Below are 22,280 nucleotides of genomic sequence, written 5' to 3' on the forward strand. Positions count from 1 at the left end.
CAGAGGTCCATGATTCTTAGGAAGAAAAATGACCAAATCAGAAAGGAGGGCTACAGATATTTCTGCCTTGGACATTAGCCCTTCGGATGAGCTCGTTTAACTTCAAAGCAAGCTCCTCTGGCCTTCCCCGCCGGCGACCTGCTGCCCCCCTCTGGATGATTTGGAAACTGGAGCTTTGGTTTCTTGCTGGCCCAGTTCTGTCTCGAGTGGGTCTGTGTTCCCATGGCTTCTTTCCCACTTTGCTATAGTGCAGAGAAGTGTGGGCCATAAGGTGCCAACCATGTGTTCAGTGAGTTCGCACCTACTCTGAGTAATGCAAAGATCTCAATTTCCTGACTGGAGGATGAACTTCCTGGTTTTGTGAACCTGCGTCCCGGTCCCCCTCTCCTTCTACCCAGAGTCCAAGCTAAAGCCATCTTTCTTGGCAGTCTAGGACAAACAAGAAGCCCTTTCTGACTTGGCACCCTGCCTTAGGAATCTTAGCCTTAAAAGGGAGAGTTTGGACTCCTGATCTCTAGGGTCCTTCTGGCTGATTCTATAAAAATACCTTTGCCGGTGAGAATGTTTACTTACCTTGGAGAACCTCCTATGTATTAAGTGAGGCTTCCTTTTATTGAACAAGATTTCTGGGAATAAAGCGAATGCACTTGGTGAAAGGGCTGAATGTAAAAAAAAAAAAAAAAAAAAAAAAAAAAAGTTCAAAATAGGAAATATGCCACCAGGAGGCAGTGTTGACACAGTTTTATTAAAGCATAGCCAGTATAGTTCCTTTTGAGGGGAATGTTTTTTAAATCAAAGGATGTAAGAGTGATAGAAATAAAGTTTAGTGTGGCAATAAAGTTCTGAGAAGAGTATTAAAGGGGCATCCATCTTACTTAGTAATAGAACAGTTAAGTTGAATAAAAGTTTCTATCACCTGTGAATGAAATATGAAATACTGAAACTGAGAGTGAGAAATGGTTCTTATAGCAACTTTGTAAGAAAAAAAATGACACTCCTTTTATTGCACCTCAGCTGCATGCAGCTTCTGAAAGCCGTGCTGCTTTGGCTCTCTTTCTGTGCACTGCAGGGTGAGGGTGGATTACTAATTATCTTAGTAAGAAAATCCTGGAAATTTCTTTCCCCTCAAGTACTTCTAATACTGTTGCCTTCTCCTTTAAAAGCTCAAATAAAACTCAAATACTTACAAAGTACGACAGTTGTATTTTTCTAAATAGATAAACTGAAGCATAGAAATTCTATGGAAAACTTTAGCAAATTACAGAATGAAAATAATCAAATACAACCAAGGTAGTCTCACTGCTCTTCTTTTTTAATAGCTGAAGAAATTACAATTTGAAATTACAAAACAGCTAAACCAAAAATATGTAGGAAGCAGCACTAACTCTTCATACAGTAAGAGGAGCCATGTTTATGCTAATGTTTTGCATCTTTGGGCTTGAGCTCTCACTGGAGAGCAGATGTTATCAGGTAAAAATACCATAGTTTTCAATCTAGGAAACTTGGATAGAGCTTGGAGAATATTTTTTTCTTTATTACATTTTTTTAAAGCTTCCAAGGTAACACAAGCTCATTGTTTCTCAGCCTTACTGACAATGCCTTTACATGGATCCAATTTTTTTTTCTTTTTTTTTTTTTTTTAAGATCTTGAGAAAGAGAGCACGAGATGGGGGAGGGAGAGCGAGAAGCAGACTCCTCTGCTAAGCAGGGAGTCCCACGTGGGGCTCAATCCCAGGACCCCGGGATTATGACCTGAGCTGAAGGCAGACGCTTCACCGACTGAGTCACCCATGCACTCCAGGTGGGCCCAGTTTTAAGCAGGATGGGGAAAGTTTAGATACTGATACCTTTTTCCCTCCTCCCCATTGGTCTGTACCTTTCTTAGCAGTAGAAATGGGTCAGGAAAGAGCAAACAACTCTGGAACATGGAGAGCAGGACTCTCTGGTCTTTCAATACTTATTGATCAGGTCTCATATGACTGATTTTCTAAGAACAAACTTAAAGGATTAGCAAGATCCTCATGTCGGAAGTGTTCCGTAACAGTGGTTTTCAAACTGTTGTTCATAGAATCTGTTTGAAGGGTCTCAACCAGCATGTTTTATCAGTGACATAGGATGGAAAAGAATGGAAGAGAAAATATCAAAATGGATCACAAATTTTATTTCAGTGGGTATATGATATTTGCTTTACTGGGTTATCACCTAACTTTTGTTTCTTACTAAGGGTCAAGTTCAAAAGAACTTGGAAGTCACTTCCCTAGAGCACTTCTGTCGCTGTCTCATCAGCTCACATCTCATCCTCCTTACTAGCCTGCAAACTTTTGGAAGTGGGGATGAATATCTGAATTACTTTTCCCTGGCCACAGTGATTTCCCTAATACCTTATGCAGTAGAGGGGCCCTGTTTAAGATTTACTTCTTACTTATTTATACTTACTCTAAGTAAATTTCTAAAATATATTTTTAAAATTCTCAAGTGCTATTTGTAGTTCCATTTTGTTCAACTACTACCTATTTTATGTGAAGCCTGGCATGAAGATAAGCATTACTTTGAAACCATCTTTTCCTTATTTTGGGGAACTGTGGCCCAAACATAGAAGTTACTAAAAATGGGTTCCACTGAGGCTACTGTGCAGATTTAAATTTCTGTTTTTCAAAGAGCTCTTTCAGCTGCTGCTCAGTTGTGGCTTCCTTCTGCTGCATCAGCTCAGTTGTTCCTTTGGTCACTCCCCAGGCGTCAGGCTTTGACATTGAAGGGTTGTATGGCCTGCCAGAGGCTATCCGAAGATTTTCCCAGTATTCCCTCCTGGCCCTGGGTGAACAAAACACACAACATTACACTCCTTCCTGAGTATCACTGTCTATGTCACTGAGCTAGAAGACCTCCACAGAGTCGTATTCGGACTCTTGAGAGTATGTCTGTTAAAACACATTTATTACACTAGACTAAAACTTTTTTTTTCTTCAGAATCTATAGGACTAAAATAACTTTGAAATGATTTCATTTTTATTTTTTATTTTTTTAAAAGATTTTATTTATTTATTCATGAGAGAGAGAGAGGCAGAAACACAGGCAGAGGGAGAAGCAGGCTCCATGTAGGGAGCCCGACGTGGGCCTCCAGGATCATGCCCTGGACTGAAGGCGGCACCAAACTGCTGAACCACCCGGGCTGCCCTAATTTTTATTTTTTAAAGATTTATGTATTTATTTGAGAGAGAGAGCATGAGAGGGAGAGGGAGAGAGAATCTCAGGCAGATTCCATGCTGAGCACAGAGGCTGATGCGGGCCTCGATCTTACGACCTCGAGATCATGACCTAAACTGAAACCAAGAGTTGGATGTTCAACTGAGTATGCCACTCAGGCACCCTTGAAATTATTTTTTAAGATATATGCATAGAGGGGAGCTGGGTTAAGCATCTGTCTTTATTTTTATTTTTTTAAAGGTTTTATTTATTCATGAGAGACACAGAGAGAGAGAGAGAGAGGCAGAGACACAGGCAGCGGGAGAAGCAGGCTCCATGCAGGGAGCCCTATGTGGGACTCGATCCCGGGGCCTCTAGGATCACACCCCAGGCTGAAGGCAGGTGCTAAACCGCTGAGCCACCCAGGCATCCCCCAAGCATCTGTCTTTAGCTCAGGTCATGATCCTGGGGTCCTGATTCTCCTTCTCCCTCTGCCTGCTGTTCCCCTTGTTTACTCAAATAAGTAAATAAAATCTTTTAAAAAATATATGCATAGGGATCAAAAGCTAAGAATTTCGGATAGGGACATTTTCTGTTGCCTTTTGCTACCTCCTCATCCTAACTTTCTGGCACTCTACCTCATGAACCAGCTGAGCTCCCAGCTGCTGCTCTTCTTAAACCCACTATCTGCACATCTCACTCTGCAGATCCAGCCTCCTCCTCCTTTCTATTTAATTGTCTACTATTTCAGGCCTCCTCACATCCCATGCAGTCTAGCAAAGGCTTCCTCGCAGGTTTCCCTATCTCAAGGCTATTAAAACTCGCAAACCTAACCTTGGACCACCTGAGATGCTCCAATGGGATAAGGTCATACATAGCTCATGAGAATGAATAACAGTCTGTCTCCTAGTCCTCAGGTGTGTCCTCTCTTAATTTCTGTCTCAGATATCACCACACTTCTGGTTTCTCAGGACACCATTCTCTTTCCACCTCTCAGTGCTTCCAAGTAGGCTCTTCCCTTGTCTGACAGTGTAACTCATCCTTCCCAAGTCAGCTCAGGAATCAGCTCTACTAGAAATTCTTCATTAATCCTCCTCTGCCTTTTGCCCCCACAGCCATTAGCTCGACCCCTCAGCACCTGTGCGTATCTTCATAGTTGAACTTACTGTACCAGTTTGAACTTACCTGTTTCTCTCTCTGCCTACTAGACTGTTAAGTCCTTGGGGACAGGGCTATGCCTTGTTCTTGCCACCTTAGCAACCACAACATGTCTGATAGAGTTGTGCACCATCAATGTCAGATGCACAGAGTGAGACTGCTCCGTCTGCTTGGGTGCTCATCTTTCACCCCCTTCCTTATCTCGTGGCTGGTTAGCCCTTGGAAATACACCCCCCATATCCCTTCTTCTAAACTATCTATTACGCAGAGATAGTCATTCTCTTTTCTTGTTACTTTTTGAATCTATGCCTTTACCAAAGCAGTTACCATAGTATAATACATTGACTTTCTTATCCATTTCCCCCAGTAGACTATGAGATTCTCTAGACAGCTTTTCATTTATTCTGCCAGTGCTCTGCACATTGCCTGGTGTAAAGCCTATTTGTTTCTTGTTCATCTTCCCTACTGGAGTGTAAGCTCTGACAGCAAAGACCTATCTTACTCGCCACTGTCTTCCCAGCTCCAAGAATTGTGCTTGGCACAGAATAGGCACTTAATTGATATTTGTTGTATTTAACTTATACTTAAATCTTTTTTCTTTTCTTTTTTTTTTTAGATTTTATTTATTCATGAGAGACACACAGAGAGAGGCAGGGATGTAGACAGAGGGAGAAGCAGGTTTCCTGAGGGGAGCCTGATGTGGCACTCAATCCCAGGACCCCGGGATCATGACCTGAGCTGAAGGCAGACACTCAGCTACTGAGTCACCCAGGTTCCCCAACTTGTACTTAAATATTAATGACCAATTAGTTTAATGTTACTCAGTGTCCACCCCATGGTACTATCCCAGAGCATAAAATCACATTTGATTGCAACTTGCATTATTTATATGCCAAATCTTAAAGCCTTCTCCAGAAATCAGCACATAAGGTTATTCTATAAACAGCTCTGTGGGGATCCCTGGGTGGCGCAGCGGTTTGGCGCCTGCCTTTGGCCCGGGGCGCGATCCTGGAGACCCGGGATCGAATCCCACGTCGGGCTCCCGGTGCATGGAGCCTGCTTCTCCCTCTGCCTATGTCTCTGCTTCTTTCTCTCTCACTGTGTGCCTATCATAAATAAATAAAAAAAAAAAAATTAAAAAAAAAAAAAATAAACAGCTCTGTGAAAGAAGTTAAGGGGGATAACTGATTATTATCACACAGCAAATTAGCTATATTCTCCATTATGGCCTCACTTGGACATATTCATAATTTAAAAGAGTTGGTTTGGCAAATATAAAGGTTCTTACCTGGCTCTAATCCAGGGTTTGGTGTGCATGTCCAAACCACTTCCCCAGCTGCCGTGTTTTTCTGAAGCTGGAGGCAAAAACCCCCTTTCTGGGGCCAGCTCCTCAGCAATAGCCCTGATGTGATAGGGCTCAAATCCACAGCACCCGCCAATGTACCTGACCCCCAGGTTGTAGGCCTCTCTAGCGTATTTTTGAATATCCCATCTGGTTGCAACTCGGGGTTCCAGTCCTATAATAAATGGAGTGAATTCTTTTTTAATTTTTTATTTATTGTTATGTATTTATTTAAAGATTTATTTATTTATTTATTCATGAGAGACACAGAGGCAGAGACACAGGTAGAGGGAGAAGCAGGCTCCTTGTGGGGGATCCTAGGGACCCCGGGATCACGACCTAAGCCGAAGGCAGACATTCAACCGCTGAGCCACCCAGGCATCCCTGAATTCTTTTTTTCTTAAATATTCAAGACAAAATGGCCAACGTAAGTATGTAATTTTCAATAACTGAATTAAACAAATTGTCAGCCTCTGATTCGTAACTTGTAGGTAACTTACATTTATATACCCAGTTTTAAATGCTGTGGTAGGTAACCTTCAAAATGGTTCCCAGTGATCCCTGCCCTCTGCTGTTTTCACGCTGTGGAGTTCCCTCTCATACCACGTTGGTCGGGGACACCAATAGAGTATGTCAGAAGGGATGGTCAGTGACTTCTGAGGCCGGGTTATGCAAGTATTATGGCTTCTGCCTCGATCTCTCTTATTCTCTTAGAACAGCTGCCATGTTGTGAGACTCAAGTGTCCCAGTGGAAAGGCCCATAAACTAAGGGACTGAGGCCTCCAGTCAAAAGACAGTGAGAAACAAACATCTATTTCAACAGCCAACTAAGGGAGCTTGGGAGTGGATCCCTAACTCCCATCAGGCCTTCAGACGACTACAGACCTGACCAGTGTCTGAACTGCAATTTCATAAGGGACCCTAAGCAAAAACTCTCCAGCTGGGCTCCTCCCAAGTTCATGTCCCATAGCAACTCTGAGATAGAATAACTGTTTTTTAAAAGCACTAAATTTTGTAATAATTTGTTCTACGGCTAAAACACAGATGCCTTGCCATTCCTCCAGAGTTTTTCTAGATGAATTATTTTATGAGATCTTCCTTCTCTGGGGGTCCTTATAAAATATAGTACAGGTTTTAAGGATCCTAGAATGGAATAGGAGGCTGGTCAGGCTCTGGCGCTGCTGACCTCTCTGACTTGATTTTCAGGTAGACTCACCCCTGCTTCCCAAACATGCTTTCTCCCTTTTCCCAGACTGCAAGTACACCCTCACTTCATCCACTTAGTTTCTTCAATCAGAGTTGTTATACAGTAACCCAGTGATGGCATCCTCCCCTTCCCCCAAACTCTGCAGTAGCTCAGCGACATTTCAGAATAGGAGATAAGTGTCTTGGACATAAATTGGTCTATCCTTTTAATTTTTCTTTAAAAATATATTTTATTTATTTGAGAGAGAAGCAGAGAAAGAAAGAACACAATTGGGGGAAAGAGCAGAGGAAGAGGGAGAAGCAGACTCCCTACAGAGCAGGGAGCCAATGCAGGGCTTGATCCCAGGACCCTGAGATCATGAGCTTAGCCAAAGGCAGACGCTTAACTGACTGATCCACCCAGGTGGCTCCTATCCTTTTAATTTTTGTGATGAGAAAATTAAGATCTAGAAGAACTAAGGGGTTTTGCTAAGGTTCTATAACTTGGCAACAGAACTGGAACAAGAGCCGGTATCTTTGTGGATCCCACCCAAAAGGGCATCCTTTTCATCAGCCTACAGGTAAAAGGTTCAGAGGTCTTTTTTGCTTACTGGTTCCATCTTTTATTTCTACCGTGGTCCAAAATCAAGGGGTTTTTGGCTGCAGGGAAGGAAGCGGGGGGCAAGCAAGACATGTGACATGCAGGCATTTCCCTACTACAAGCAAGCTCTATGGCTATAGTTTGGGAAATTCGTCAAACATCAGGACATTGAGATGATTCATAAAATCTCTTACCAAAGGGGAATTCCGGTAGATCTATAAACCCCTGTTTGTTGCAGTCAGGAGTGTGGTAGGCCAACGGCTGACTCATCAGGTGGGCTTTCAGTCGGGCAGCATCCAAGCCTTCTTTCATGAGCTTCACTGTCTGCAAGCTAATCGTAGAGTCGAAATGGCAGTTCACGCCAACGATGGAAGCTCCTGCAAGTGGGAAGAACAGTTTGGCTTTCGGGATTCACCAGATGACTGGTAGGCTCAATTCTCCTCCCTTAATCAGGGAGCTTTTATTTGGAAGAGTGAATTACAAATACAGCCTTTGGTTCTTGCTTCCTTGCAAACCTCTTACCTTCAGGGTGGGAATGATTGCTAACAGGCAGCAAGGGCTTTCTGTTGTGTCTATTACAATTCAAGGGTCATTTATGCATACTTGGCTGTCCATATTTTTTCCAGAAACCCATTATTAGACTTTTTTTTAACTCCATATTTTAGAAGTCAATTTTTCAGGCTATGATACTGAATAATAATTTTTCAACACTCCCAGCTGCTTGATTGCACCTGTGGGTATCATACCACTCATTTGAGGAGCAATCTTTCCTTTCATCAGGCCAATTTAATAATATCACTAGTCCAGATTCCAGGAGCAGCTGAGCTGATGCCACAAGTCATGACATCCGGTGTTCAGTGGCAAGCATCTCAGCTGTCCTCACTGGGTTGAGTGTACAATTTGCTCTTTCATTCATGTTCTAATCCTGCGTCCTTTTCTTTTTTTTTTTTTTTAAGATTTTATTTATTTATTCATGAGAGAGACAGAGAGAGGCAGAGACACAGGCAGAGGGAGAAGCAGGCTCCATGCTGGGAGCCTGATGCAGGACTCAGTTCCAGGACCCCAGCATCATGCCCTGAATAGAAGGCAGACGCTCAAATGCTGAGCCACCCAGGCATCCCCAAATCCTGCCTCCTGTTACTCCTCTGCATCAGGTGTTTTTGTTTTGTTTTGTCAAGAGCACCAGTGCCCTCAAGCTTGCCAAAGCCAGTAGTTGCTTCTCTGTTCTCATCTTATTCGATGTCTGGGCAGAATTTAATCTACCGGACCACCCCCTTCTTCATTAACACTCCCCTTCTCTTGGCTTCTCACACTGAGTATTGCTCCCACCTTCTTGGCTGCTTTCTTTGGGTGTTAGGTGCTGAGTCCCCACTCACAGCTGAACCTTTCAATCCTGCAGTGTCCAGGATCCCCATGAGTCATCTTCTCTTCCTTTCCAGTCCCTGGTCTTTCAGTATGAACGATATCCAGAACTCTCCAAATTTCTCTCTCTAACCTGGACCTTTCTTTCCCTTGGGTTAGAGAGAGACTTGTCTATTCAACAGCTTACTTAACATCTTCGCTTGGATCTTGACTACCTTTTTCTTTCTTTCTTCTTCTTTTTTGTTTTTATAAATTTTTAAATTTTTTGGATGTTGTGCTGCCAGAGTTTTTCTTTCCTTGCTTGACTTCCTTACACTAATGAAGTAATCATAGCTTGACTATTTACCAGATGTCTATTAGGCATAAGGGTCCTTCTAAGGGGCTACAGAGAAATAAAAATAGAGAACATACTCCTTGACACCAAGGATTTCATAATTTAGCACAGGGATCCCAAAGTTTGCTCCATAAAAATAAGGCTGTATGATCAATTAGGTTAGGAAGTAGCTATTTACTTTGTCCCTTTCTTGGAGATTGCCACTAAACACAACATATCAAAGGCTCTGAGAAATTCTGGAGTAAAGAGACCTGCTTAACTTGGCTTAATGAAGCATTTTTTAAATGAAGATTTTATTTATTTATTCATGAGAGACACAGAGAGGCAGAGACACAGGCAGAGGGAGAAGCAGGCTCCCTGTGGGGAACCTGGTGTGGAACTCAATCCCAGGACCCTGGGATCATGGCCCGAGCCAAATGCAGACCAACCACTGAGCCACCCAGGTGCCCCTCTACTTTTTAAAAGATTTATTTATTTATTTTAGAGAGAGAGAAAGGGTGCATGAGCAGGAAGAGCAGAGGCAGAGGGAGAAAGAATCTCAGCCTGACGTGGGGCTCCATCTCATGATTCTGAGATCATGACCTGAGCTGAAACCAACAGTCAGTTGCTTAAGGGACTGTGCCACCCAGGTGGCATCCAGGTGCCCCTAACATGGCATTTTCTAAATGTGTTTCACTACAGAACTCTACTAATGTTCTCACAGATTAGAAAAAATTGACTGAGGATATTCCAAGAGTGGCATAAGTAGTTGGTGTTATGCTGGCTGAGAAGAGGGAGTGTTCATCTGGGGTAGGGATGATCATGTAAGGGATGTGGTGCTAGAATTTGAGCCAATTTTGGAAGATGGACTGGACTTATTAGCTGGATATTTATTGAGGATGTATTTTGTGACAAGTGCTGTGCTAGGAACAGGGAGCACCATGCTGAGCCAAACACATAGTCTCTGCCCTCTTTGATCTTACAGTCTAGGGAGTCAGACATTAGAGAGAGAAACAAATGAGATAAGTAGCAAGTGCCACAAAGGATATAAATAGGGTACAGTGCTGTCAAACGCTGTGACCACCTACCTTGAATGGAATGGCGAGGGAAGAATTAGATGCAGGCCAAGAATCTCTGCCAATTAACCGTGGGGTGATGAAAGCCTCCTCTGATCTTTGTGAAGCAAATTAACTTGCTTCTTCCCTTCTTCCCATTTTTATATTTCCAGTAAAAAGGTAGGATTATATGGTTTCATTCCTAAATCTAATTCTTATTGCTAATGACAAGTATGAAGTGACTTTCATGAAATATCAGGAATTGGATAAAAATCGGGAATTAAAACATAGCCAATGAAAATCTCCCTGTTCCACGGAATGAGTTGGACTCTTCCCTGACACCGAGCTACTCTTTGCATTTTAAACGAGGCAGCTCTGAAAACAATCTATGAGTTTTCCCTAATTGAAATGAAACCCAATGTTAGGGATGGAAATTATTTAAAAAGATAAATTACATGGTCCCTATTTCATACCAAAATTAAAAAAAATTATTATACCAATTACAAAAAGCAAAGCTTATTGGGAGTTTATGAAAAGGGGAAAAACTTTGGCAAAGAAGGCAACTGACTTAAAAGTTATTGTCTAAAGACCTCTACTTAGGTTTAAAATAAGACATGCTCTTTCCTAATGCTCCTTTTGATTTATTGAAATGCTTCTTCTTTCTAGGTGTTACACCTTCAGAACAGATCTAGTTGCCCCTTTCAAAAGGCTAGTGTGTGTGTAATTTCTTTCTTTACTTTTTTCCCTTTAGGAGTCAATAATGATATTCTCAACACTCCTAGGAAAACAAATGAATGTTTTTCCTTTTAACAAAAATAGTATATAATGGGCCTACATTTGTAGGTGGCTTTAAAAGACTTACTAAAAGGGCACCTGGGTGGCTCAGTTGGTTGGTTAAGTGTCTGCCTTTCAGCTCAGGTCATGATCTTAGCGTCCTGGGATTGAGTCCCTCGTCCTGCTCTCTCAGCAGGGAGTCTGCTTCTCCCTCACCCTCTCCCTCAGTGCTTTCCTTGTCTCTCTCTCTCTCTCTCTCAAATAAATTAATAAAATCTTAAAAAAAAAAAAGACTCACTAATTGCAAACTGGTCAAAATCCATCATCACCTGCTTTAACCAGGCGCACTGCACACTCGCCGGGGCTCACGCCGTGCAAGTCTCCCTCTGGGCCAATGCACATGGTTGCTGCTACAGGCTTCCCAGACGCTTTCAAGGTTTCAACTGCCCACACAGCTTCTTCAACGTGCTCAAAGTACTGAAATAAGGTCAGGGGAAGGTACTTTTAAATCTCATTTTTCCCCAAATCATCAGAAAACTTATTGTACTGGCTTAATGATTATCGCTAGATTGAGTCATCTTCAAACTTTGAGTTGTGACCCACTGGCATATTTAAAAAAATGGAATGGAAGGGTGATTACTATGAATGGCAGTCAGAAGGTCTGAACCACACTTCATTAGATTAACTGAATCAAATTAATCAGTTAATTAAGCCCTCAACTGGAAAAAGGTTTTATTTTTTTAAAGATTTATTTATTTATTTATTCATGATAGACATAGAGAGAGAGAGAGAGGTAGAGACACAGGCAGAGGGAGAAGCAGGCTCCATGCCAGGAGCCCGACGCGGGACTCGATCCCAGGACTCCAGGATCGCGCCCTGGGCCAAAGGCAGGCGCTAAACCGCTGAGCCACCCAGGGATTCCCGGAAAAGGGTTTTAAAATTAAATATTCCTATCCATGACTGGCACCTAATCTCACATGCTCCTCATGAACACACAGAGAAAATGTATGAAGTTCACGTGTCTCCGTCTTTGCTCATAACTTTGTTTACCTCGGCAATCAAGAAATCCACGTTCTTCTTCACAAAGACCTCCAACTGTTGCTGAAATACTTTTTTAACTTCAGTTTCACTCTTGCAACTAAGGTACGAGGGTGTCTGACTCACGCCTCCTGCCACCAAAGCATCTCCCTCGTCAGCCACTTGCCGGGCAATGTCACAAGCAGCTTCATTGACTTTCTGCCCCTAAGATGAGTGAAATACAATATATCTACATTTGCATGCAGAATTGAAATGGCCACATCTCAGTTGTATGTTACAACAGAGAGTTTATTTTAGAAAATGACAGTGATAGAATAGTTCAATTTACCAAGCTGAACAATTTGCAGTAACAATACCACCAATAATAGTAATGAAAACAATAAATCTAATGATGGTATCGAGGATATTACATACCAAAGCTCTGTGAAAGATTAAAAATCTTTACATAAAAGGATCTGGTATCTTCTAGCACCTAAGCTGCACTTTGAATACCTAGCAAATAGAGATGATGATGACAATGATTTGCTTTTCAGATCAACAAGAATAAAATGTAATTAAGATGACTACAGAATTCATGACGTTTTGTCGTGTATTTTCTTAATAGATAACTGTATCACAAGGTATTTTCTAATTACTTAGACATTAAAAATCGAAACTTGTCTTCAATAAACCCCAGTGCTGTAGCTCACAGAGACTCATGGAATTTTAGAACTACTTCTTTTGGGGCACCTGGATGGTTCAGTTGGCTAAGCATCTGACTCTTGATCTCAGTTCAGGTCTTGATCTCATGTCATGAGTTCAAGCCCCACACTGGGCTCCACGCTAAGTGTGGAGACTAATTTGAAAAAAAAAACTTCTTTTTCATTTTAGGGATCAAGAAATTGTCACCTTGATGGTGTAGGTAAATGGTTTGCCCATCATGACACAGTTGATCATAGCTGAGCCAGGAAGTTTCCAGGGTCACTGGCCCCTTCCTCATGCCTTTGACATTTCCCCTACACTGTCCCACAGTAAAAAACTGTAATGATGTGAGGATTTGTAAGGGTTCCAACTCAGCAACTTAGGAACTCATTAGCTGCATTTTCTTTGATGTGCTTCCTTTACGTCAACTTTGGGGACTCCAGCTAAAACAAAAGAGTTATTCACACATATCTCATTTCTGTATTATCTAAAAACTTTGAAGAGGCTCAACATTTTTCTCTGAAAACTTCGGTGATGGCATGTCTGTCTACTATGCCCTCCTAAGAATGCCCGGTATGGTTTTACTCACAGATATTTTCTCTGCAACATAGTTTCCTCTGTTCTCCAGCTTGTCTTCACTTGCATAAAAGGTGAAGGTCTGCATGACATTGGATCCAGCTCTGAGGAACTCCCGATGAAGCTGGCGAACTGGGAGATTGAGGAAAAGTATTAACTACGATCCATATAGAACCCATGATGTTTTCAAAAGGCTACCAGATAAACAGATATGAAAATATCTGCTTATGTTCCTTGCTCAGCATTCAGGCATCTTGAGACCTAATGAGAGGTAGGCAGATCTCGGATCTCTTGGCTATGAAGAAGAGATTATTTCTACCATGGACGAGGTGGGTAAAGGGAAGAGGGAAGGAATCATTTAACGTTTTTGCTGGGTAGAGAAGGTGGGGAAAGACATTCCCTACAGAGGGAAGGGCCTGAACCAAATGAAGGAAGCAGGAATAGGCTTGGCATCTGGGGTGCACAGGAAGTCTAAGCAGCTGGAGTTGAGAATATATCAGAGGAATAGTAGGAGGTGCCGTTGGAGAGGTGGAGTGGCCAGCAGAGTACAAATGGCCTAGCACATCATCCCAAGGAGTCTAGGCTTCAGGCCACAGCTGTGGGGAAACACCAGCAGTCTGTAAACAATTGAATGATGGGATTAGCTCAGTGTATTTGAAAGATAATTCTGGTAGTAAAGTGGAATAAGAATTGGAAGGAGGTTCCTTAGCATAGGTCCATGGATGAATGCCAAGTGGCAAAGCTTTCACAGGCTAAAGAAAATATGACGGGGCTTCCCCCCATATAGCCAATTATATTTAATTTAAGGAATTATTTTTTGCTCTAAACTAGTGGTCCTAAATTCTCTTTGCCTTTTAGATACTCTGTGACCTTTTTAAAAATAATGGATGCTGGGGTCAAATCCACACGTACTCAGATTTAATTGGTTTGGCGGAGGGCATAGATTTTTTTAAGTTTCTCCAACTGATTTTTATCTTCCATTTTGTTGAGAACCACTATTCTGAAGGACTTGGGAAAACGCTCTCTTTATAAAATGAGACTTAGCAGGTGTTCATTTTTGTTGGAGAAATAACTGCACCAAGTAAGAAATCAGCAATCCTGTATCAGCCCCTGAATTCTATTTTGAAATTTCAGTGACCTTTCAAAGCCTAAGATCTGGGAGTGACAACATTAGAAGCTAGGAAATTATTAGGACACTGGAGTTCCTAGCCCTTTAGTCTGGTACCTTTGTATCCCGGGGTGGGGGGGCCCAGTAGAGTGTAGAGAACATAGGGAGCTCTGTTTTTAAAGGAACAAATCCGTAAGGCCAAAAAGCTTTTGAATTTCAGAAAATGGGTTTCTAAGCATGAAAACCCTAGTTCTGGGTAGGAACTTAAAAGCATGCCTAAATGAGGAAGCTTTAAACTTGTTTTAATTGGCAAGAGAACCAATTAACACTTTATACAGAGTCTCTGTTCACTGATCAAACACAGAACTGCTGTGGTTGGAGCAGGGGTGAAGGACCTATGGATGAGGTCCCTGTACACTAGGGTGAAATGGTTACTAAACAGGAAGTCCACCCAGGTGTTCCTTGGGTGGGTTTCCAGGACTCTGTTAAAAAACCCTGGAATGATGTGCAAATTGTGCATATGTACATTTTTAAAAAAGATTTTATTTATTTATTCATGAGAGACACAGAGAGAGAGAGAGGCAGAGACGCAGGCAGAGGAGAAGCAGGCTCCACGGGGGAGCCCAAGGCAGGACTTGATCCCTGGTCTCCAGGATCATGCAGGCGCTCCAGCTCCACCGCTGGGCCACCCAGGTGCCCGGCTACCATGCCTCTTAAAGCTGCAGTGCCTCGCAAAGCGTAACCTAACTTCCGCTCACCTGGTAGCAATTAATATGAATTCAGATTCCCCAAGCCCCTCCGGATCCAGCAAACCTAATTCTTTGCTGAATTCTGTGCTGATTCCACTGGGTGCAAGAACCATAACTTTTGACAGACTTAATAGGAGAATTAGTCCACTTAAGCCAAAAATACTCAAGAAACAGATCAGCCAAAAGATAAATGTGCTGTTTCTGCATTAATAAAATAAAAATCAATATCAGAGCAGTTTCTCTTGACCTCCTCTAATGCATAACTTTTAAAAAAATGTGACTGGTAAAGTTGAAGCTTGTGTTTAAATAACTGTCTTCTTTTATTTACATGGTGGAGTGTCCGCCAAGCTAGCTTGTTGTTAATACCAGTTTGACCCAAGAAATATTTCATTGAGTTTAACCCAACAAGCAGACCTTAAGAAACAAACCATAGGTATATTTTAAATTCTCATTTTTGGGTCTCAAGTATTCTATTGTGTTCCTTAAAGCCCTTTAATGCAATGCTTCTCAAAGCACAGTTCACCTTGCTATCACTTGGGAATAGTTATAGATATGTAGGGTCCTGGGCTCACTCACAGACCTAATGAATCCAAATCTCTAAGTGGAGCCTGAGAATCTATAATTTTTAATAAACTGCTGGTGCAATGAAAATTTTAGGACTACCGCTATTTTAGCTTCCTAAGACAAGTGAATTCCCTTTTTTCCTTCCTTCCTTCTTTCCTTCCTTTCCTCCCCCCTTTCCTCCCTCCCTCTTTCCATTTCTACTTTTAATGTAGAACACAGTATTATTTCTACTATTATTTGGAAATATAAAAGTTGTGTATATTTGCCAGGCTACATGACTATAGTCTTTTACTTTTTTTTTTTTTTTTAAGATTTTATCCATTTATTCATGAGAGACACAGAGAAAGAGGCAGAGACACAGGCAGAGAGAGAAGCAGACTCCCCACAGGGAGCCCGATGTGGGACTTGATTCCAGGACCCTGGGATCACAACCTGAGCCAAAGACAGTTGCTCAGCCATTGAGCCACCCGGGCGTCCGTACTTTGAATATTATTTAGGGATAGTTCGATTTGATCAGAGAATTTCTATACTTCTCTAGCAGAAATAGATGAATACAACCAAGATACCAAGAAGAGAAAAAAAACAATGAATTTAATAATAGTTACTAGTGTTTAACATGCATCAGGCTATTTTAATGACTTTACATATAACTTATTTAATTCTCCTAACAATCTTGTGAGGTAGATGTTAATATTATTTCAGTTTTATACAAGAGGAAACTGAGTCCCAGAGAAGGTAAGTAATTTCCCCAGGGCCACACAGCCTGGTGGCTGTCAGGATTGAATTCAATTATTCTGGATCCAGAACCTGTATGCTTAATCTTAAAGCTGTCCTGTCAATTTATGTGCTTAGTTTCTATCCCTTATCACTGAGTTCACTGAAATGTGCTCTTTAATAATCATTAAAGACAACTGTTCAACTTGTATAATATTCACAAGAACTTTCTTCACTTTCCTCTGAAAGAATCAGCTTCTTTCAGTTTTGGCTACTGATGGCTCTCCGCTAAGACCTTATCTAAGAAGTGCTCTAGAGCAGAGGGAGCTTCCTTGCCCAGGGGTAAGCTCTCTGTTGGGAGAGGGAGAGTTGATAGTTTGCAATACTTGGTCTCACTTGCTTCAATTTGGGACCACTGTGAAAGGCCTGTCCAACTCCAGAGCTTCCTGAGGGACTGGCCAAGGCTTCTGTAACAACTGCATCACAGTGCAATTCCTCCCCTGCCCAATCCTGCTTCTCTGACTGCCTCAGAGGTGTTATCTCATAAATGCACTCCGCATTAAAACTCCTGAGCACAGGAGAGCGATGGGCATCTCTCGGGACAACTGGCACAAGCGCCGCAAGACCGGGGGCAAGAGGAAGCCCTACCACATGAAGCAGAAGTATGAGCTGGGACACCCTGCGGCCAACACTGAGGTTGGCCCCCACCGCATACACATAGTACGAGTCCGGGGAGGCAATAAGAGGTACTGAGCCTTGAGGCTAGACGTGGGGAACTTCTCCTGGGGCTCGGAGTGTTGTACGCACAAAACCAGGATTATCGATGTCTATAATGCATCCAACAATGAACTGGTCTGCACCAAGACCCCGATGAAGAACTGTATCGTGCTCATTGACAGCACACCAAACCGACAGTGCTACGAGTCCCACTATGCACTGCCCCTGGGACGCAAGAAGGAGGCCAAGCTGACGCCTGGGGAGGAAGAGATTTTAAATAAAAAAATGATCAAAGAAAATTCAGAAGAAGTATGATGAAAGGAAAAAGAATGCCAAAATCAGCAGTCTTCTGGAGGAGCAGTTCCAACAGGGCAAGCTTCTTGCATGCACCGCTTCGAGACCAGGCCAGTGTGGCTGGGCAGGTGGCTATGTGCTAGAGGGGAAGGAGCTGGAGTTCTATCTGAGGAAAATCAAAGCCTGGAAAGGCAAATAAATCTTCTGTCTTCGGTCATGTTAAAAAAAAATGACAAAAAACTCCCCAAAAAAACTCCTGAGCACAAATCTCCACTTCTGGCCAGCTGGTAATGAGCACCTAAGCTCATGATAGGTGATAGAGCTCCTGGCATGCTCTAGGGGTAGATTGTTTAAAAATTTTCATCTGTGGTGAACTGGAATGAGATGTTCTTACAAGGAAATGTATTAGCAGGTGCAATATCTCAGATGTTTGAGAGGTTTAGAGGAAGTAGTAATTATAAGGACTTTAGAATCAGATGGCTATTGTTGGGTACCACCAATGTATTGGAGAAAGACAGTGAAAGGTAAGGGGGATTCATCACCAATTTAAGGCAAAGTATGAAAGTCTGATGGTCTCCTGGGTGGCATGGAAAGAAACTCACGTCTTCTAGCTAGAGAGCAGAAAAAGCTGAGAATCTGGCCCAGGACTAATTTACACAGGGAGCAGAGAGTCAGAGAGGTTGAATTCTCAACCAGGCAAGCCTTCTATTGCCAAAGCCAGGGCCTGATTAAGAAGAAATGGGACCCTGTGACTGGGATGAAGATAGATGGGCGGAGTCACTCACGAACCTCAAAAATCTAGATTCCCCCTTGAACTCTCTGGGCCTGCAGAAGTGGCCCATTTCTCCCTTTTATTTTTTTTTTTAATTTTAATTTTTTCAATTTTTCCCTTTTAAAGATTAATGCTTCCTACTTGCTTTAGGCTGATACAGAAGCCCTGTAAGACAGCATTATCTCCCTCGTGTGCCATCCCAACACCCCTCTTGGCACTTCACCATGAAAGATTTGTGGTCCAAAAAGTAAAGTGAGAACAAGGTGTGTGGGTACAGGTGCAGGATAGGCAGATAATTAAATTTAAATAGGATGGGACTAGTATAATGGGTTTAACTAGTTGGTAAACATACAGTGGAGGAGGGCTCATCTACAAGACAGTGATCGATACTGTAGGTGAGGACGGACGATGACCATGTGGGGAGAGAATGGATAATAAATGCTAACACGGAAGGGATGAAGGACTGAAAATCTTGATGAAGTTGATGAGTGGGAGAATTAGAGTGAGCAGAAAAGATAGGAAGTGGTGGTCAGAAAGGGGGGTCCTTGTAATTGAGATTTCAGAAGTAGACAGTGGTGATGGCAAGGTCTAGGAGCAGGTTGCTGAGGTGGAGATTGGAGGACGAGTTCAGTTGGAAATGAGGAGGAGATCAAGGCACTGACAGGAAGAACCCTGGATAGATCATTTGCATGGACACTGAAGTCACCTAGAGAAGTGAGGGAGGGAAGGGAGTGAGCCCAGTTTTAGACTCATCTAGAAGAAAGGGCAGGAACCAAGAGGTAAATGTAGGTGACAGCAACAGGGATCATGCTCATCCAGTGTGAGTCTGTACATGCTGGGAAATGTGCCATAAACATATCTATTTGATGGTATGCTCCTCGACTGGTCATTGCAGGGCTCTTTATGAGAACTTAAAATAGAGCTATGCACCAACCTGCTTCTGGATGTTCCACAGCAGCTTCCGGGGTCCAAGGGCCCGCCTTCACATAGCCCCTCTTCTCCAGTGCAAAGACAAACCCTCCATCTCCAATCACAACTTCTCCAGAGTTTAAACGTTCTAGGATGCCCTAAAATTATAGATGAGGGGGAAGGAGAGGAGTTACTTGAGTCTTTAAGATGGTTTTCTATTTTTAGTACTTTTGCTATCATATCCTTGGGAAGTATGATTTCTTTAGAATTCTCAGGAGGTACATGTTTATAAATTCATGAATATAAGGCAAATAACCAGAATGCACACATAATGAAAATGTGTGTATACATGTGCTGGGAGTGAGGGTCTTCCAGAACGCATGAAGGGATTTTTAACTTTAATTTTTTAAATTTTTATTTATTTATGAGAGAGGCAGAGACATAGGCAGAGGGAGAAGCAGGCTCCATGCACCAGGAGCCCGATGTGGGATTTTTAACTTTAATTTTTTAAATTTTTATTTATTTATGAGAGAGAGAGGCAGAGACATAGGCAGAGGGAGAAGCAGGCTCCATGCACCAGGAGCCCGATGTGGGATTCGATCCCGGGTCTCCAGGATCGTGCCCTGGGCCAAAGGCAGGTGCTAAACCGCTGCGCCACCCAGGGTTCCCTTTAATTTTAATTTTTAAAAAAGATTTTATCTATTTATGTATTTAGAGAGAGCCTGAGCAGGGAGGAGCAGAGGAAGAAGGAAAGAAAGCATGCCAAGCAGGCTTCACGCTGAGCACAGAGCCCTTTTGGCCATGGATCTCTCCCCTGGGATCATGACCTGAGCAGGTGTCAAGAGTGGGAAGTTTAACCCACTCAGCCACCCAGGCACTGCAGAACACATGAAAGAATTTTGAAGAATATGGTGGGAGACTGTTACCTTTGAAGAAACGTCTACAGAAGGACTGAACGAAGAGGTTTTTTTGTAAAGTCTCAAACGCATGCTTAAGCACACTTTCCCAAAATGGTGAAAGCTAGTCTCCTCCAGCTTTCTCTAGTCTCCTCCAGCTTTCTCTAGTCTTCTCCAGCTTTCTCTAGTCTCCTCCAGCTTTCTCTAGTCTCCTCCAGCTTTCTCTAGTCTCCTCCAGCTTTCTCTAGACTTCTAGCTCTATCGGTAAACAGTCCTTACAACTGGCCTGGCCCTGGCCTCTCCCGGGCTTCGACGCCCAGGGGCCAGGTATATTTCCCCCTTCCCCCAGGCCTCTTTTCCAACCGGCCCAACCACAGGCCTGCAGAGTCCGACCGTCTGTCTGTCCCTCCATCTATCCATCCCTCCAAACACCCCCACCCTGGACGAAGGCCGCCTATCTGGGCTGGAACACTCATCCCGCTGTGGGGTTAACCCGGGGCTGGAGCGTCTGGGTCTCGGTGTTTGGACCCGCCAGCCCCTGTGCCCACCCCCAGCCCCCCTTACCATGGCCCGGGCGGCGCTAGCGGCGGGGCTGCGGCCCCGGGGGGGGGGGGGGGACGGCCGGTGGGGGCCGCGCGCCCTAAGGCGCTTCCCCCGCAGCTCCGACGTCGGGGTGCGGCCGCCCGGACCTAGGGCGCGCCCCGGGTGCGGGCCGGGAGCTGGGCCCGGCCCCGGGAGTGCGGGCACCTGCGGTGTCAGCCGGGCCCCCTCCCCCGTGCGCTCCCTGGGGCCGGGGTGCGGGCCCCGGGGTGGCGGGGGGACCGTGCGCTGCGGCTCCGGCCGCGCTTCCCGGGCAGCTCCGACGTCGGGGTGCGGGGGTCTCGGGGCTCCGGGCGTCCCCGGGTCTGCGGGCGCCCGGACCTAGGGCGCGCTCCGGGTGCGGGCCGGGGAGCTGGGGCCTGCCCCGGGAGTGCGGGCACCTGCGCTGGCAGCCGGGCCCCCCCTCCCCCGTGCGCTCCCTGGCCCCGGGGGGACGGCCGGGGGGGGCCGCGCACTCACCCTCCGGGCCTTCCTGCCGCCCACGGGCGCCATCCTCGGGCCGGGAGCGCGGCGGCGGCGGCGGCGGGGCCCTTTATAGGGCGGCGGGCTGGGCCCCAGGCCCCTCGGGCGGGGCCACCGCGGGACCGGACTGGTGCGGGGCGCGCAGGGACACGGGCTGGCGGCCCCTCCCGCCCCTCCGCGGCCCGGGGTCGCGCTCGTACCCCCGAGTCCGCGGGGGACGGGCCCCGAGAATCCCGTCCCAAATATTTGCCCAAGGCCGGGTACAGGGTCACTATCGAGCGAGGCGCTGATGCCCGAGGGACTTCAGTCTCCAGGGTGAGGAGCGAACGACCTGCGGGGCCTGCGCAGAACCCGAGCGGCCGCACAGGTGCGAGGCGAGGCGGCCCCGGGGGGGGGGGGGGGGGGGGGCGGGGCTGGGGGGGCAAGGATGCAAGACTTTCCAGCAAGAATATCTTTGCAACGGTTAACCCCGCCTGATCGCTGACATCTACGTATCACAGTGGAAATGCACCCCAGAGACTTCAAAATTCAATTCCACAATTATGTGTAAAAAAACCCCTAGGCGTCAGAAAAACTAGAAGGAAATAGAAATGTTGACACTAGTTGTCTGAGGACGGTGGAATTAGGGTTTGCTTATAGTTCATTCATTATACCTTACTGTATTTTCCAAAATACCTTTATAATGAGAACACATAGATTTTAAAGTAATAAAAACATTGCTTTAAAACATGCGCAGCCCGGCGGTAAATATTCTAGAGAACAACTAAAAATCCTGAAGCAGAGTTCAGAGCCTGTTACCCAGATAAGGAAGAGCACGCAAGAACATTTTGTATGTGGAACAACAGCTTCCATTTCAACAGAGGCAGAAAAGGAAATTACTGTAGCAAATGATGAATTAATAGAAATTTAGTTTTTGAAAATGATGTGCATTCGAGATATAACCGAGAAAGTAGAAAAGACCTTTTTGTGGTGATAACTGTCAAATTTAAAATGGGGAAAAAAAATCTAAGGATGGTAGGTGCATATATTGTGATTTCAATAATGTAATGTTTCGGCTGCCCGGCAAGAATGAGGAATGTTCCCCAATGCTTTTTCGACCATTAAAGCAACGGAGTGTCTGAGGAGCTGATAGTTTAGTGTATGCATCAGCTGTGCCCTGATAGAGTATTGGAGAGAAGAGCAGGTGCAGAGCGAGCGAGCGCGGCGGTGGCTGCAGGGGGTAGATGT

General features: G+C 44.3%; 2 protein-coding genes and 1 pseudogene across 3 annotated transcripts in view; 2 read left to right on the forward strand and 1 right to left on the reverse strand.

Moving 5' to 3' along the window:
- Positions 1-1,291: 1,291 nt before the first annotated feature.
- Positions 1,292-21,183, reverse strand: BHMT (betaine--homocysteine S-methyltransferase). The gene is made up of 8 exons (XM_072736937.1): positions 21,051-21,183; positions 19,121-19,253; positions 13,282-13,400; positions 12,024-12,215; positions 11,303-11,450; positions 7,664-7,846; positions 5,630-5,858; positions 1,292-2,811 (listed from the first exon to the last, which is right to left on the reverse strand). The coding sequence occupies exons 1-8, from the start codon at positions 21,081-21,083 to the stop codon at positions 2,625-2,627; spliced, it is 1,224 nt and encodes a 407-aa protein (XP_072593038.1). The 5' UTR covers positions 21,084-21,183; the 3' UTR covers positions 1,292-2,624.
- LOC112919733 (small ribosomal subunit protein eS8 pseudogene) lies at positions 16,917-17,659 on the forward strand (annotated as a pseudogene).
- DMGDH (dimethylglycine dehydrogenase) overlaps positions 21,178-22,280 on the forward strand; it is a 104,340-nt gene continuing 103,237 nt past the window's right edge. The window contains exon 1 of one of the 2 annotated variants that reach the window (XM_025998046.2): positions 21,178-21,420. The gene's annotated coding sequence lies outside the window, so the exon portion shown is untranslated. The remainder of the gene's footprint in view (positions 21,421-22,280) is intronic. The other variant, XM_072736929.1, reaches the window with a different exon arrangement.

Source organism: Vulpes vulpes, chromosome 14 (genome assembly GCF_048418805.1).
Source record: "Vulpes vulpes isolate BD-2025 chromosome 14, VulVul3, whole genome shotgun sequence".
NCBI lineage: Eukaryota > Metazoa > Chordata > Mammalia > Carnivora > Canidae > Vulpes > Vulpes vulpes.

Excerpts from the sequence above, each read along its gene's own strand:
- BHMT (XM_072736937.1), bottom strand. The coding sequence starts at position 21,083 with ATGGCGCCCGTGGGCGGCAGGAAGGCCCGGAGG. Across the intron at positions 13,401-19,120 it reads TGTGGAACATCCAGAAGCAG|TTCGCCAGCTTCATCGGGAG; the intron begins GTTGGTGCATAG and ends TCAATCTCCCAG. Across the intron at positions 2,812-5,629 it reads AAACCCTGGATTAGAGCCAG|GGCCAGGAGGGAATACTGGG; the intron begins GTAAGAACCTTT and ends TTGTTCACCCAG.